This window comes from Ceratotherium simum, chromosome 25 (assembly GCF_057802395.1).
Source record: "Ceratotherium simum simum isolate JZ-2026a chromosome 25, ASM5780239v1, whole genome shotgun sequence".
Taxonomy (NCBI): Eukaryota; Metazoa; Chordata; class Mammalia; order Perissodactyla; family Rhinocerotidae; genus Ceratotherium; species Ceratotherium simum.
In genome coordinates this window covers 12,354,462-12,370,612 of record NC_141924.1, presented here as the reverse complement: position 1 = coordinate 12,370,612, position 16,151 = coordinate 12,354,462, and the positions used below count along the sequence as shown (strand labels likewise).

Below are 16,151 nucleotides of genomic sequence, written 5' to 3'. Positions count from 1 at the left end.
CTCCAGGAGCTCCCAGTCCAAGGCGAGCATCAAAGGAGGGCTAAACCACATGAGGCCAGGATCAGAGCTCTGTCTCCCCTCCTTGAGGATGGCACAGGGTCCTACGCAGGGCTGATTCCCTGCCCCTCACAGGCAGGGTTGATGGGTGCTCAGTAAAGCCTTCTGAATCCATCCATCCGAGATGTGATCCCATTTACCTGTTCAGCAAGCCTCCTAGGCGCTGACACAGCAGAGAACACTTAATAACACAGCATCTGATGCCTGCTGTTATTATCCCATTAAACAGATGGGAAAACCGAGGCACAGAAAAGCTAAGGAGTGGCCCGGGCAGGATAGGAAGCCAGGCTCTTGGGCTCCGGGATCCACCACCTTGACCACCACATCACACCACTCTACCAGTGGCCTGTGCCCCAGTCTGGCTCAAGTCTGTGTCCTGGCACCCGTGGAGCCGTATTGGATTGAAAGGAATGGGGGTTGGGAGAAAGGGACTGTAGAACTCAGGTCTAAGCGGGTCTCTAGGGCGTTCAAGGCGTGCGGGATCCGACTTCCCCAAACTCCCGCAGCGAGCGGCTGGAGAGCCCAGGAGCAGAGTTATCGGGTCAGGGCGCCCCAAGGCCACGCGGGGAGCCAGTGGGGGAGGGGCTGACGGCAGAGGACCCGAGTCACCTCGGCCCGGCAACCCGCACATTCCCCGGCGCCCCCTGCCCCCGGGCAGCGGGCAAGGGCCTGGCCTGGCGCCCCCTCCAGCCCTCGCCGCCGCTCGGTGCCCGGGAGGGGGCCCGGCCCCGCCCGCGGGCGGGAGGAGAGAGGCGGGGGGAGGGAGCGCGCCCACACCCCGCCCCCGCCCCCGGAGCCAGCCCGCGGAGCCCGCGGCCAGGGCGGCGCAGACCGGCCCAGCGACTCGCCCGGGCTGCGCGCCGGGACGCGCTGCCGCCGCGGACGCCCTTCCACCCCCGCCCCCGGGCCTCGCGGAGAGAAGGTAACAGCCGGCCGGCCCGTGGGTCCTCGAGCCCCGGGTGGGCGTGTACGCCCGCGAGGACTCTGCACCCTGCTAGGCTCTCGGGGGCTGGGGTCGGGGAAGGGGGCCAGCCTGCCAAAGCGCCCCCGGTGCCAAGACGAAGGCCCGGAGCGCTGGCCGCGGGAGCGCCACCGGGACGCTCCAAGTTTTCGGGTTGTTTTGCAATATTCGAGGCGGGCGGAGGGGGTGAGTGGTGGACGCGGTTGCGGGAGGAGGGGGCGAGCGGGCCGTCTACGCTCCTTCCTGCCCTGGGAAAGGAAGGGAAGGAACGGGGAGGGGGCGACGTGTCGGCCGGCGAGGAGGCCGGCGCGGAGAGCGGGAAGTGGGGGGGAACCGCTGGCGAGATGGACCAGGCACCCTGCCCCCTCCCCAACCGCCGCATTCCAGGCCCGAGCAGCGGATGAGGTCATCCTGTCCGGTTCCCCTCGGGCCAAGGCAGCCGGCTGCCCCTTTCCCCCGCGGAGCGACCCTCCGCACGCTAACCCCTGCCTCCCGGAGGGGATGCTTTATGGCTCAAGTCTTTCCCGGACTTCCACTCCCGACTGCCCTCGAGATTGTTCTGTTCTTGCCGAACCATGCAAGACTCGCGAAGTTTGAAACCCATTTTCTGGACCGGGAAACTGAGGCTCAGAGAGGCGAAAGGACTGTCCCGGAGGCCACAGCCGCACGAAACGCGGCGCGGGCACTGGAACCCGGGACTGGGGGAGACTCTGCCCGCGGCCGCTCCGTCTCGCCCAGTCGAGGGCTGATTCAGCTCTGACTTGGGGTGGTGGGGCAAGAAGCTTCTCTCCTCCCCTTCCTCCTTCCTCCCCTCTGGCCCATGGGGCTCCCTCCTCCTGCCCCCTTCAGAGTCCTGAGAACGGGGTCCCCGCTGCCACCGCAGACAGCTTGTCCCCCCCATTCGGGGCTCAGTTTCCCTGTCTCTCCACCTTGAAGCGGCTGGACTTTGAGGGGCATGAGGAGCCAGCCCCCCGGGAATGAACGCTTTATTCCAGAGGCCAGAGCAGCCCCAACCAAGACAAGGTCCCGCTGTCCAGCGGTGGGGGTGGTGTTACCCAGCTGGACACTCGCGGGGAGGGGCTGTGTGCACGCCAGTGGCCTCCAGGACGAGAGGTGGTGCCGCGGGCGCACGCGGCGGCCTGCGGGTGGCCCCCAGGTGAGCGCCGGCCCCTGCCTCCGCTCTGCCCCGCACGCCGCCGTCGGACGCCCCCGGCCTCTCCCAGCCACACGCGCCTCCACAGCGGCCCCTGTTGGCCTCTCCGAGCGCACGTTCCCTACCACCCGCCCCACACCTCGTCCTTGCGGTCATTACCACCATTGAGTAAGCTCCTCCCCCGTGCCCGGGCCTGACTGTCCTCTGTGGGGCGAATATGAGGGCCCTGGGACGCTGCGGCTGCGCGGTGACCACTCATGTCCAGGTCGCAGGCACTGAATCTGCAGAGCTGTCTCCTGTCTCCCAGGCCTGCCCTTCCCTGCGCAGCGGCTGGGCCTCGCGTCTTCCAACACCTCTCCCTGTGCCCCTATGGTCTCCCCCCTCCCCCGGCATTTACTATCGACGTTGGTAGAATCCTGGGGGGGATCCCCAGCCACACCACTTCTTTCGCTCTGTGACCTGGGGCGAGTCAATTCCCTTTCTGTGCCTCGTTTTCATCTGTAAAGGGGCGTTGTGAGCATTAGCGTGTAGTATTCCTGGGCTGGCGAGGGAGATGGGCCTTACCCCAGGACCAGAGACAGAGCCCCGCGTACTCTAGGGCCAGGAAGGGCACACCTGATGGCCAGCAGTACCCCGTGGCCAGCATCAAGTGCCAAATAGCTGCCACCAAGGGTCCCCAGAATGAGATGTCAGCGTAAGGATGTTGGATTTGAACCCCAGGCTGCCCTGCCTCAGGATCTGAGGGTTTAGTTACAGCACCTTCCACTCTTACAGCTCCCCTGGGAGGGGGCCAGCCTTCGCTGCTGTTCTCATGTTCCACGTGGGGAAACAGGCCCCCGGTAGCAGTGCCCAGTCCCGGCCCCACAACTCGGCCGGGTCTCTCTTTGGCAGTGGGCAGGGTGTCACACAGTGACCTCTCCATGTGATGTTCCAGAATGACCTCCCCCCCAGTGCCTTTCCCCAGAGATTCATGCCTCATCTCTGCAGAGCAGGCAAACCTGCCACGTGACCTTGGCCAGGTCCCTTCCCTCGGAGCCTTGGCTCTCCTGGTAAACGGGCTAACCCTGCGGCTTCTCGGGGCCGTTGGAGAATCAGATGACATCATGGAACGGCTGGCCAACGGCAGAGCGCTTCATCACTTCAGCAAACATTCCACGAGGCCTTCTCGGTGCTGGGGGTGCCAGGGAAAGGGATGATTCAGAACCGCCCCCCCCGGGGGGAGGAGTTAGGTTTGGGGGAGGATCAGATGGTGGGAAGGGAAGAGAATGTAGTCAGAAAACAAAGCTAGCTTTGTCTTATTGCCTTCCCTGTTTTTATCTTGTTATTTAACCTATTTTGAATTTCAAATAACATTCAAAGGGCAATACTGAGATTTTTATGCTTGGAGGTGGCAGCAAATTTTTTTTAAAAAAAGTTAAGACTGAGATCTAGGTGTTCTTGTTAAGGATCGTTATCAGCTTTCATCAGCTGAGGTCCCAGGTTGGGGGAGGTAAGTGACTTGCCCAAGGTCACATTGTGAGGCCACTGCATCCCTCTCCTGCCTCACTTGGAAGGTAGCAAGAGGTGATCGTTTGGCATGAAGGTTGTCACAAAGGTCTCCTGTGACTAAACCAGAATTAATCGGGCACTTGCAGCTTGCAGAGCCCAAGCTGGGTCCTGGGAGGGAGGAAGGCAGGAAAATCCAGGCCGCTGCCCCACACTCAGCGTGCGTGGCGGCTCTGGGGACACAAGACTGGGCTCCAGAGCCAGTAAAGGCGACGTGAGTCAGAGGCTCTGAGTTCAAGTCTCAGCTAGCTCTCTCGAATGACCTTGAGCAAGCTTGGCCCCTCTCTGAGCCCCAGGAAAACCAGAGGTCAGACCACAGGCTTGCAGGTGTCCTCCAGCCCACACTTTCTATGATACTGGAAGGGATGAGGTCAGACCAAGAGAAGCTTAGAGAAGACTGGGGCTGGGGAGGAGTTGGGGGGCAGATTAGAAGGGGAGGGAGTGAGCAAGGAATGGCTTTTGGCACCAATTGAGTTTCTTCCAAAACTTGTTCCCTGACGACAAGGCTCCTACGTCAACTTGACAAACTAAGATAAGGTTCTTTCCCGAAGGCCTTCTCAGAGCCTTGACTATGCTCGGGCATGCAGGAGGCAGCTGGCAAAAGCCACTTTTGAGCACAGGATCCTTTTTCCAGGAAGCACCTTGAAGGCGGAGGGTTCTGAGGAACGTCTGCTCAGGCTGTTTACAGAGTAGTTCACCCGGCCTTGGGCGGGGCACCTCCTCCCGCTGGACCTCTCTGAGTGGAAGACAGTTTAACCCACAGGGAAGGGAGGTGACTTGCTCAACCCGCCAGCAGGAGGCAGTGTAGCTTGGTTCTCGAGGTTTGGGGGGCCCTGCTTCACCATTTCCTACTGTGTGGCCTCAGGCAAGTCACTGCACTTCTCTGCACCTCAGTTTCTCCTCTGGAATCTAGTGCCTCCCTCAGGGCTGTTGTGTGGGTTAAATGAGGGATGGACAGAAGGCCCTGGCACTTAGTAGGTGCTTCATGAGTGGGCCCTGTATAATGACCTTCATACTCTTTTTTTTTTTTTTAATTTTTTATTTATTTATTTTTTCCACCAAAGCCCCAGTAGATAGTTGTGTGTTATAGCTGCACATCCCTCTAGTTGCTGTATGTGGGACGCGGCCTCAGCATGGCCAGAGAAGCGGTGCGTCGGTGCGCGCCCGGGATCTGAACCCGGGCCGCCAGTAGCGGAGCATGCACACTTAACCGCTAAGCCACGGGGCCGGCCCTGACCCTCATACTCTTTACTGATACACATCTTAAGTATACAGCTCAATGAATTTTTTGGGCTCCTCCCAGTCAATACTGCTCAAAGGCAACCACAATTCTGATTTCTATCAGTATTTTTGAGTTTTGCCTGTTCTTAAATGTCCTATACATGGACTCACGGCGTGTCCTCCTTTGCATCTGTCGGCATTTTGTCGGTGGTCCACATCCCTGTAGCTGGGGGTAATCGTCTGTCCTCTTTAGCTGTTATTATTTGGACTCAGAATCCCCCTGGCCTACCATCACTTTTCTGTGTGTTTCTTTCAGGTCTCCACCCCTGGGCAGGAGAGGCTCTGTCCGCATTTGAGGCACATCTCGTGCCTTCTGTCCTTGGACGGAACATCTCCAGCTGCTGCCACAGGGCCAGGAGCCCGGCCTCCGAGAGAGAAAAGCCATGGACCCCCCACAGCCTCAGCCTTTGGGGGCCGCACCTTAGGAGAGCAGCAGGGCAGCCTCCATCCACCCCGTTCCACCAGGAAGGAGAGAGCTGAGACGCAGACCCTGAGCGCAGCCCTTTGCCCTCCCCAGGCCCCAGGTGGGCATGGACCAGCAGCTGTGAACAGCCAGAGCTGATGCCAGGTCCCCAGGGGGCCGGAGGAGCCCCCACCATGAGCCTGGGCAAGCTCTCGCCCGTGGGCTGGGTGTCCAGCTCACAGGGGAAGAGGCGGCTCACGGCAGACATGATCAGCCCCCCACTCGGGGACTTCCGCCACACCATGCACGTGGGCCGCGGTGGGGACGTCTTCGGCGACACATCCTTCCTCAGCAACCACGGGGGCAGCTCCAGGGGCCACCACCGCTCACCCCGCAGCTTTCTGGCAAAGAAGCTGCAACAGGTGCGCAGGGTGGGGGCGCCCCCCCGGCGGATGGCGTCCCCGCCCGCACCCTCGCCCGCGCCACCTGCCATCTCGCCCATCATCAAGAACGCCATCTCCCTGCCCCAGCTCAACCAGGCCGCCTATGACAGCCTCGTGGTGGGCAATCGCAGCTTCGACCGCAGCCCTGCCGCCTCTACGGACGGCCACTCCAGTTATGGTGAGGCACGGGCTCTGCACCCGTTGTTCAGAGGCTGAGCCCAGAGGGTTCGACGGTTCAGCCAGAGCTCACAACCCCTATAGTAGCTTGGCCGCACCATGGAGATCAGGCCCAAACCCCCGACCGTGGATGGGGAGTGGGTGAGGGGTGGGACCCACTTTCCAAAACACACTGAGGCTGACAGGCGAGGAGATGGGGTTTGCCTTCTGCCTACCCCTAACCTGCCTCCCCTCTCTGGGCCCTCGGCTGGGCCAGCCCACCTCCTCCCTCCTTCAACCGAAGCAGCCCCCTTGGGTCAGGGTGATAGAGTGGGGAGACCAAGAGCCTGGGCTCTGGATTCAAGTCCTGGTTCTGCCTGATTTCCAGTGAGCTGACTGACCTCTGTGACGTCAAGTCCTGGCCTGTATGATGGGTCCCTTAGGGTCATTGCTAAGAATCAGTGCATCAGGTGTGGCCCAGAATCCAGCACATAGTAGGCGCTCAGGACACGGGAGCCGTTGTTGTGTTGTTATTCGAACAGAGGTTCCTGTAACTTGACAAATTGGGAAACCGCTCATGTGGACAGAAGCCAGAGGCCCTTCCTGCCCTGGTGGGAAGTGGCGGGTGCCGCTCGTCTGGGCTGGACAGCTCACCTGGGAACCGGGGCCTCTGCTGCCACCTCGTGGCCATTCCCTGCCCTGCGGCTGTGCCTGACCGCCAGAGGCTTCCTCCTGTGCTCCCGGCTCCCGGGCATCTGCTCAGAACCCCGCTGAGGGCTGGTCCGCAGTAACCCCACTCTGTCTCGGGCCTGGTGGTCATGGAGCCGGGCGCTGCACCACAAGAACTTTTGGAGGGCATCTGCCTGTGCTTTGAGGCTGATTTCTTTGCAGTCAGACTCTGGCTGCTGGTTCCATCCCTGTGCCCACAAACCAGCCCACATGCTGTGGGTTCACCTGCAGCCGTCGGCCACTGTCATGGCAGGGGACCAGGGCCATGGCCAAGTTCACAGCCGGGACTTGAGTCAGGAGATCTGAGCTCCAGGCTTGGCTCCACCCCATCAGACTCTGGCCCTGAGCAAGCCCTTCCCCTCATCCCAACCTGAGCCTCACTTTATTCATCTGCAAAACGTGAATGAGGATGTCAATTTTGAGCTTCAGGGTTGAGAGGAGGATCATACGAGAGACTACAGGGTTCCCTTTGTTGCAAAGATGGGAGAAACTGAGGCCAGGTGGGGAGGGACTTGCTAGAGGCCACGTAGCAGGCTGCGGTTGGTCCTGGCTGGCCCCTCCCCAGCTGTGACCCCGCTCCCTGTTTCTCTTCTAGGCCTGGACTCCGGGTTCTGCACCATCTCCCGCCTGCCTCGCCAGGAAAAGGCTCGTGAGCGAGACCGTGAGAGCTCCTTCCCCCCTGAGCCTGAGCTCCGCCGCTCGGACTCCCTCCTTTCCTTTCGCCTGGACCTCGACCTTGGGCCCTCTCTCCTCAGCGAGCTCTTGGGGGTCATGAGCCTCTCGGAAGCCTCTGCAGCTGAGGCCCCAGCCCCAGCCGCAAACCCCTCAGCCACTGCTACAAGCCCCCCAGCCCCTGTTGCAAACCCCCCACCCCCTGTTGCGAGCCCCCCAATCCCTGCCGCAAGACCCCCAGCCCCTGCCTCCAGCCCCCCACCCCGTGGACACTGCCCCAATGGGGTAACCGCTGGGTTGGGCCCAGTGGCTGAGGCGAGGGCCAGCCCTGTAGGAGAACGTCCCCGTGCACCTGCTGACATGGCTCCTGGCAGGCACTGGGGAGCAGGCTGGGGCTGCAGCCAGGGCAGCCGCCACTACACTGAGATGGATGCTGGGCAGGAGCTGGTGGGGGTGCTGCCCCAGGCTCAGGCCTCTTGGGAGAGCCTGGACGAAGAGCGGGGGGCACCCCAGGCAAGCAGCAGGGCCCCCGTGCCCAGCACGGTGCAAGCAAACACCTTCGAGTTTGCTGATGCCGAGGAGGACGATGAGGTCAAGGTGTGAGTGGCCGGGTGTGGGCTCAGGACCCTGCACAGCCTCGGGGCACTGCCCTTGAGCCCAGGTGCAGAGCCAGCACCTCCCCTGATAGTAGAGTCCTGCCAACGACACAGGAGAGCCCAAGTTGCTCCCAGACCCCTCCATGCTTCTGCAGGACGAGCATGGGAGGGAGGCCGCAAGAGACCGGGCTTGTTCTGGGACCCGGGTGTTTCCGTGGGCCCTGCTGGGCTGACCTGCCTCCCCCCACTGCCCTTCTGGACCCAGTGGCCATTCCTTAGGTCCACCCCCCACCCCGTGCCACCCCCACTAGCTGGAGGGGCCAGCCTCACAGTGCAGCCTTTGTGCTGGGGAAGCTGTCCTTGCTGAGGGGGCGGGGGGCAGCCTACCACACAGGGCCTTTGTCCCTCCCAAAGGGACCGCCTGCCCCAGCTCGTCCTGGAGCTGCCCCCAGCAAGGGATGCAGCCCTCCCAAGGCTGCTTCCCCTACATTCCCACTCGAACCCCCCACTGGTCCCAGAAGCCTCAGAAAAGTCAGGTGGGACCTCACAGGGGAGGAACCCCACCTTGCTGTGCACCCCAGACCTGCCTCTGGGCCCCGATTAAAAAAGGCTTTTTGATAAAAGGTGTCCTTCAAGATGGTCGGGGACCTGGGAGAACAGCGCCTGCTCCACCTGCGTAAATACCCTCAGCATCCGGTTTGGAAAGGCAAGGACCCCCACCTCGGTCCCCAGGGAGGGAAGGGCCGAGGTGGGGGGTAATGAGTAACCAGGCTGGAATGACTGTTCCCGCGATAAGAGGCGCAGGTGGGAGCCCTTATCTGCAGTTCCTGGAACGGCCCCTGCCCAGGTGCCTGGAGCCTGTGTCTGCCCCATAATCCCACAGGGCAGCTTGGCACTTGGCCCCGTGATAATAGGGGACAGGTAGGCAGGAGTGGGTGCTTAGGGTATTTGGGAGCGTGTCCCAGCCCCCACTTGGCAGTCCCATGACTTTGTGCCTCAGTTTCCTCGTCTGTACCCTGAGGATGCTGGGAGCATTAAAATGGGTGGGCAACACTAACCACAGCTGCCACAGACGGACTGGACAAAGGTGGATTCTTTTGTTTGTTCTTCGTTTTGGGGGAGGAAAATGGGGTCAGAGGGGCAGGAACTGCAGGTGGGGAGCCAGGCCCTGGAGGCTACTGACCCTGTGTGAGGGGGAAGAGGCTCAGGAGAGGGCGTCCGGGCTGGGTGTCTTTCATCCTGGCGAGGTGCTGACCACTCATTCAAGCTTGAAGGAGGAGAGGCTGAACGCACCCTGCATCCTCAGGTAGCTCACGTGGCTGTGGCCCAGCCTACTGGGAAAGGTCAACAGGTGCCAGTCTGGCAGCTTCACTTTGAATCGTCATTCTCAAAGGTCACGATGAACTGCGGTGGGAAGGGGGTGTCAGGGAGGCAGGAGGACCCTGGAAATGGGCCAGGGCGGTGCCTGGTGGCTCAAACAGTGCCGGCACGTGTCTAGGCCAGGGTGCCCTACCATCTGGGCTCTCCCCTTGACATCTTCCTCAGGCCCCTTTCCCCTTTGACCTCACCTTGACCTCTGACCCTGCGCTGAAGCATATGTGATTTTCCCGTTGCTCCTTCCCCCAGCTGTTGCCATCCCGTGAGTTGCAGATGATGGTGGATTCACGGAAGCGTGGGTTGAAATGCAGGTTCAGCTTATCTGTCCCCTGGCCCAGATTAATCACAAAGCTGCAGGGGAAGGGATAGCAGGTAAGGATTAGGAGCCAGCCCTGGGTAAAACAGCTTGGGTTGCAGGGTTTTGGTTGACCACAAGCTGGGAGAATCGCCAAAGAAAAGCCGTATTAACTGAGGTCTGTGCCTTAAAAATAAAGGAGGTGGCAACCTGGTCAGACTTGGCACTGAAGTATCACGTTGCATTTGAAGCGCAGACTTAGGCTCTCAACAGGAGGGTAACTGATAGTGACAGTTGCAGGAATTGGGGCTGTCTATCCTGCGAGAGAGAATTGCTATCCTTAGCTATCTGAAGACCTAAAAAGTTTGTCATAACAGTTGTCAACCTAGGGTGGTGAGCTCCTTGTCATTAGAGGTATGTGGTCAGGGGTTGTGTGACCTCTTGGCAGGATCACTACAGGAGCCTGGGTTAGACCTTCAGGGTCCCTGAGAGCAGGATCTTCTGAGTATGGGGCGCCTTCAGGAGGACGTCTCAGACCAGAGGTAGCCCACATTTCTGCAGCCTTGAGGGACCTGAGTAGAAGAGAGGGGCGACTTTTCTCTTGGCTCCTACCCCATGCGTCTGCCCACACTCCCCAACCAAAAGTTGATGGAGATCAGTCCAAGAAATACGGAAGCTGCTCTGCCCCCAGGGGAGCCTATGCTGAGCCCGAACCCCTGGGGTGGGTAATGTGTCTGGTTCTAACAGGATGCAAACGAGACCACTTGGCGCCCCCTGGTGACTATCCCTGGTTTAACATGTGTGACAGGCCCACCTCTGGCCATTCAGCCTGGTACAGAGGGGGGTGTGGGTTGGGCTTTCAGGAGAGACACCGCCCCACAGGGGCTGGGTAGAGCCCCAGGGGCTTCTCCGCCTGCCCCCTCAGTGTCTGTTGGGGCCCAGGAACAGAGCACGTGGCATGAGCTGTGAAACCCCGAGGGTCCCCAGACACAGCCTCAGATGTGAAGGCAGGCCCTGACGGGGGAGCCGCCAGCAGGGCTGTGGGAGTGGGGTGAGAGCGAGCGAGGATGTCAGGAAGGCCCCCTTGGCCTAAGGGGCTCGCGTCTCTGACCGTCTCACAGGGCCGCCCCGCCTGTTCCAGGTCTGTGGACAGTCCCCCCCACCCCCCAAGCCTGGCTCACCTATCAGCATCACTGGCGATCTTGCCCTTGATCCTCAAAGTCGTCCCCAGCCTCATGTCCATGTTCGTGATCTCAAATTTCCCCTGAGCCAACAGAGAAACACCCCGCAAAGAATCGATCACACGCACGCCCCACGCTCTCCTGTGGGGACCCCCATTCACCAGCGTCGTCCCACCTGGCCATGGGTCTCCCTTTCCCTCCACACACACGAGGGCACTAGGAAGGGAAGGAGCTGGAAGGCTCGGATCAAAGCTTTCCAGAGCCCCCTCTCCCTGTTTTCTTCTCTCTCCACGCCAGCCTGATTAGAAGAGCAGTGGATCGGGAGATGGCCCGGCTGAGGTAACCTCGGTTCACCCATCTGTGAAATGGGTAGAGTGGTCCCTGCTGACCTCACAGTTCCAGATGTGTTCAAGTGATGAAGGCACGGCACCCTTGGCAGAATCCCCCAAACAAGGATTTGTTCAGTTCCTGCACAAACTTAGAGTCACTTTACTAACAGGAAATGACTATTTCCTGCAGGTCTTGGCCCACTCGAAACCAAGAATCTGTAAAACTCCATAAGTCATGTGTCTGAACACGTCCATCAGCGTCCCTCTCCAAACCTCACTTTCCTCATCTGTAAAATGGGCTAATTTGATTTATTCAAAACCAGTTGCTGAGGCCCGCTCTATGACAGACACTGTTGGAGGCCCTGAGGTTAACAGCCCACCTTCAAGCTGGATGGAAGAAGCGAGATCATGTTTGTGAACCCCACTCATAGGGCCTGACACAGACGGAAGGCAAATCGAGTGACGGCCGTCATTATGATTACTCATTGTTATTATTCATTTACTCCTTCTTTTTCCATAGGACCTCGGCAGCGCCTGAATTTCTGTAGAGCAGAAGCTTCCCACAGCTGCACTGTGGTTGAAAGGGAGGCGGTGGAAGCTGGGTTTCCAAAGCTTGTTACCCAACACTGAGAAAATGTCCATTTTTCACATCCATGATTGGAGGATGTGGGGTCGGGCTGGACAGGATGCAGGAGGCACCAAAGGTTTAGAATCTCCCAAAGATTTGTGGGAGAACACGTTTACATCATGGGAGTTCCGTTCATGGATATGCTTGTTGGTTTGTTTTCTGGAAGGAGCACACCTGAGAAGCCCTGAGCCAACGCACAGGCCTGGGCGCTTTGCTGTAAGTCAAGGGCAGTGTCCATGAGAGGATGATCGGTACTCCCCCGCTGGCGGCAGCCTCCTTTCTGCGAAGTAGGAAAGTGATCCGCGGGTTCGGGGGGTGCCCAGTTGTCCCAGAGCCAGTGCATTTTAGAAGGAAGGCCTGAAGGAGGCGGTGCATCGCCCGGGAGAGTGGGCAAGGCCGTCAGACACCACGATGCCCTAGAGCAGCTTTCTCAGTCTCCGCCCTCCTGACACTTGGGGCCGGGGAACTCTTTGTGGTGGGGTTGTGCTGTTCATCGCAGGAGGTTGAGCAGCGTCCCTGGTCTCCATCCACCAGATGCCAGTAGCACCCTCCCCCGAGTTGTGACAACCAACAATGTCTCCAGACGTGGCCAAATGTCCCCTGGGGGGCTAAATCTCTCTGCCTTAGAGAGAGCGTGGTTTGGAGGCAGGAGGCCTGACCCCCCAGAATGATGCTTAATGCAATGGCTGGATCACCATCTTTAGAACTGGACAGGCTGGATTAAAATTCCCTTCAGCCTCTCACAGATAGACAGAGAACTTTACCACTTGGAGAGGAGATTATCCACTCCCTCCCAAGGAGGTTCAAACGTTATGAGGAACTCACAGGCACCCACAGATGCGTACTCTGCAACACGCACACTTCCACCACTAAGAGCAGGACGAGCCTCCCTGTCTCCCCCCAGGACCCTGGAACATCGGGGTGGGGCTGGGGTGGGGAGAAGCACCCCCACTCCCTTCATACCTCCTGGGGGCTGCCTGGCTGACACAGAAGAACCCAAGCCCCCCAAGATGGAGGTGGGGGCTGCCGTGGGGCAGGAGCGTGAGAAAGGCCAGGGCCAGGGGTACATCTGGACAGACAGGGCTGCCTGTGGGGGTGTACAGGCCCAGGATCCTTGTCCGGACTCAACAAAGTTCGAGGCCCAGAGAGAGACAGGGAGGCAAAGCTGGGGGGAGGTGGGGGCAGGTGTCAGCGGTCAGGGAGCTAGTCCCAGCTCTGCCTCTAACTGGCTGAGTGACCCGGGGCCAGCTGCGCCCCTTTCTGGACCTCAGTTCCCCCATCTGTAACATGAGAGATTTGGACCAGGTGGTCTCTGGGGAAGGAGGCAGAGAGGGGAGGGGTGGAACAACCAGGGGAAAGAGCAAGTCAGGAAAATCTTGGGGCTACAAACATCCTCCCTGAGCGTGGGTGGGGGAGAGCATCATCCCTCCACACTTGACCTGCTCCGGTCACCTTCCATCCTCACCCCATCTGTACTGGCTTGAATATGTCTCCCAAAAAATCATGTCCACTTGGAGCCCGTGAATGCGACCTATAAAGTCTTTGCAGATGTAAGCAAGTTAAGACGAGCTTGTACCGGTTTAGGATGGGCCCTGATCCAGTATGACTGGTGTCCTTACAAGAAGAGGGAAATTAGGCACAGAGACAGACCCACAGAGAAGGCCTTGTGAAGACGGAGGCAGAGGTGGGAGCGGTGAAGCTACAAGCTGAGGAATGCCACAGACTGCTGGCAACCACCAGAAGCTGGAATAGACAGGAAAGGATCCTCCCCAGAGCCTTCAAAGAGAGCCTGGCCCTGCCAACAACTTGATTACAGAGCTCTAGCCTCCAAAACTGTGAGAGAATCAATTTGTTACAGCAGCCACAGGAAACCAACATACACCATCTAATCCTCGGAAGATGCCATCTGTGATCCAATTCCACAAATGTGGGAGGGAGACTGAGGCTCAGAGAGGGGTAGTGACTTGTCCAAGGCCACACAGCAATCTATGACAGAGCTAGGTTTGGAATCAAAGAGTCTATGACCTCAAAGAGGATCCACTCAAAGTGCTGCAATTTACAGATTCTAACCTTGGGCCATTTAATCTCCGAGCCCCAGTTCTTCATCTTTATGAAGCTCAATAGATGTTAGCAGTAATTATTATTATTACTGCTATTGTTATTACTGATGAGAAAACTGAGTCTAGATTGGGGAGGAGACAGGCTCAGTCTCCCACAGCAGGACAGTGGTGGAGGGAGCAGAGAACCTTCATGCTAAAGGGCTGGGGGGACGATCTGTCCAACTTCCTCGCTATACAGATGGGGAAACCAAGGCCGGGAGAGGGGCAGCAACGTTTTCCCGCAGCACCCCCGCCCCACCCCCACTCAGGCAAAGACCCAGATGAATGGAGGAGGTGGGTGGTGGGGGAGCCAGCATCCTCACCGACATGGTGGCGGCTCCTGGTGGCAGCTCTCGGTAACTCCCGGAGACCTGGGCTCAGGGTCTCCCTTCACGGTCCAGCTTATATATCCTAGAATATTACACATTAACTCCCCCAAGGCCATAAATGCGGACTTTGGTCCCTTCTGTCTGGGTGTCTGTCTGCCCACATCGCCGGTAGCCAGAACAAACAGGTGGAAGGCTCCTCACCCGGACCGACCCCACCCAGCCCAGAGCATCCTCCCGGCCTCCCTCCTGCCCAGCCTCCCTCCTCCTCCCAGAGCCCAAGGGAGGCTGCCCGGCCAGGGGGAGCGCCAGACTGTGCACCAGGAGCCGGGCACAAACGCTGTGTGAGCTTGGCAGGCCACCCAACGTCCCTGAGCCCCACTTCCTCCTCATCCTTAAACAGAAAGACATGCTTTGTGAAAAATCTCTAAGCTGCTCATTTTCCGTGATGTTGGAATTCATTTTGAGGGAGTATTTTGTTTTGTTCTGTTTTCTCCTCTCACTCCATGATTTTTCTGATGGTACATGTAAGTTTTAAAAGCAATACATGATGGATTCAAGGACAACGTCTAGAAGTATCCACAACAAACTTAAAAGTGGAGAAGGGAGTGAGGGCTGAGGTGGGGGGTACTGGCGATCTAAATGTTTTGTCTTTACTTCTGTTACGTAGGTAATTGACACGCTTACCACAGGCAGTTAGAGAATTAAAGAAGAAAAGGGACTGGCCCAGCGGCATAGTGGTTACGTTCGGCGCGCTCTGCTTCAGCAGCCCGGTTCATGGGTTCGGTTCCCGGGGCGGACCTACACCACTTGTCAGCCACGCTGTAGTGGTGTCCCGCATACAAAATAGAGGAATATTGGCACAGATATTAGCTCAGGGCTAATCTTCCTCAAGCAAAACACGAGGAAGATTCGCGAGGGATGTTAGCTCAGGGCCAATCTTCCTCAGCAAAAACAAAAGAAGAAGAAGAAGAAAAAAAACCACTCATAATCCCACCCCCAGGAGGAACCTGCTGACTCTATTGGCACATTTCCTTCTGCGTGGTTTCTGCTGATTTATATCATAGACATCCCTCCGTCTATGCGGTTGTTCATCCTGCTTCATTCAGTAAACAATAAAGCCCACAAATCTATATTTCAGAATTATATTTTAATGGCAGTGAAATATCCTACCTTTCGATGACTAAATTTATTCAACCAATTTCCTTCTGCTGAACACTTACATTAATTCTAAATGTTTGCTGTTAAAAATGCTGCTGCATTAAATCTATGTGCACATAAATTTTGGCTGCGTCATGACAACTTATTTCGGGCATATTCCCAGAAATAGATTTTTTTCTAGAGCCCTGGTTTGGCAAGCCAGAGGGTTTTCCATTGGAGCTGGCGGAGGCCACTCTGGGTGGGGTGCTGGGAGGCTGGCTGTGCTGAGGGCCCTCCCGTGCCAGGAGCCAACAACACGTTCTGTCCCCTGCCCTTTCCCCCCAACCCCCTCCAGAGAAGAGTGATCTTCTCATTTACCCACAAGGAAATCAGTCCCTTCCAGGCCTTTCTCTTGAGGCCATGGTAAAGCCCAAGCGAGATAAGGAGCTGAAAGTGCTGTCTAAACAGAAATGCTCTAATCAACAGAAACTACACCTTGTATAGGTGGTATTTTTCTGATTATAGAAGTAATTCTAGCTCACTGTAGAAGGTTTTGGAAAGTACACAAAGTAAAAAGAACTTAAAAGCTCACTTGTTTTAGAAGAATGTTTAAAAAACAAGGGAATATGACTGCATTTCTGAACTGTGCACTTTTCTGTGTTTATGTTTTACGTCAAAGAAAGATTTTAAAAACAAACAAAAAAAAAACCGTAAAAGGAAAAAAATAAAATCACCAACAATCTCTCCAACCTTGTTCTCTTGATAATGCCTGCCTTCTGA

General features: G+C 57.8%; 2 protein-coding genes across 2 annotated transcripts; one reads left to right on the top strand and one right to left on the bottom strand.

Annotated features, from left to right (window-relative positions):
• The first annotated feature begins 841 nt into the window (after positions 1 to 841).
• Positions 842 to 9,069, top strand: CDC42EP1 (CDC42 effector protein 1). Its single transcript, XM_087448940.1, has 3 exons — positions 842 to 979; positions 5,254 to 6,021; positions 7,324 to 9,069. Exons 2-3 carry the CDS (start codon positions 5,559 to 5,561, stop codon positions 8,001 to 8,003), a joined length of 1,143 nt encoding a protein of 380 aa, XP_087305066.1. The 5' UTR covers positions 842 to 979; positions 5,254 to 5,558; the 3' UTR covers positions 8,004 to 9,069.
• Positions 9,070 to 9,205: 136 nt separating this feature from the next.
• LGALS2 (galectin 2) lies at positions 9,206 to 14,234 on the bottom strand. Its single transcript, XM_004418119.3, is given in 5 exon segments — positions 9,206 to 9,376; positions 9,379 to 9,400; positions 9,565 to 9,724; positions 10,850 to 10,932; positions 14,229 to 14,234. Coding segments are annotated over 5 exon segments (393 nt in total). The 3' UTR covers positions 9,206 to 9,254.
• Between the last annotated feature and the right edge of the window lie 1,917 nt (positions 14,235 to 16,151).

Coding starts and splice junctions, on each gene's coding strand:
- CDC42EP1 (XM_087448940.1), top strand. CDS start 5,559: ATGCCAGGTCCCCAGGGGGCCGGAGGAGCCCCCACCATGAGCCTGGGC. Junction 6,022..7,323: donor GGACGGCCACTCCAGTTATG/GTGAGGCACGGG, acceptor TTTCTCTTCTAG/GCCTGGACTCCGGGTTCTGC.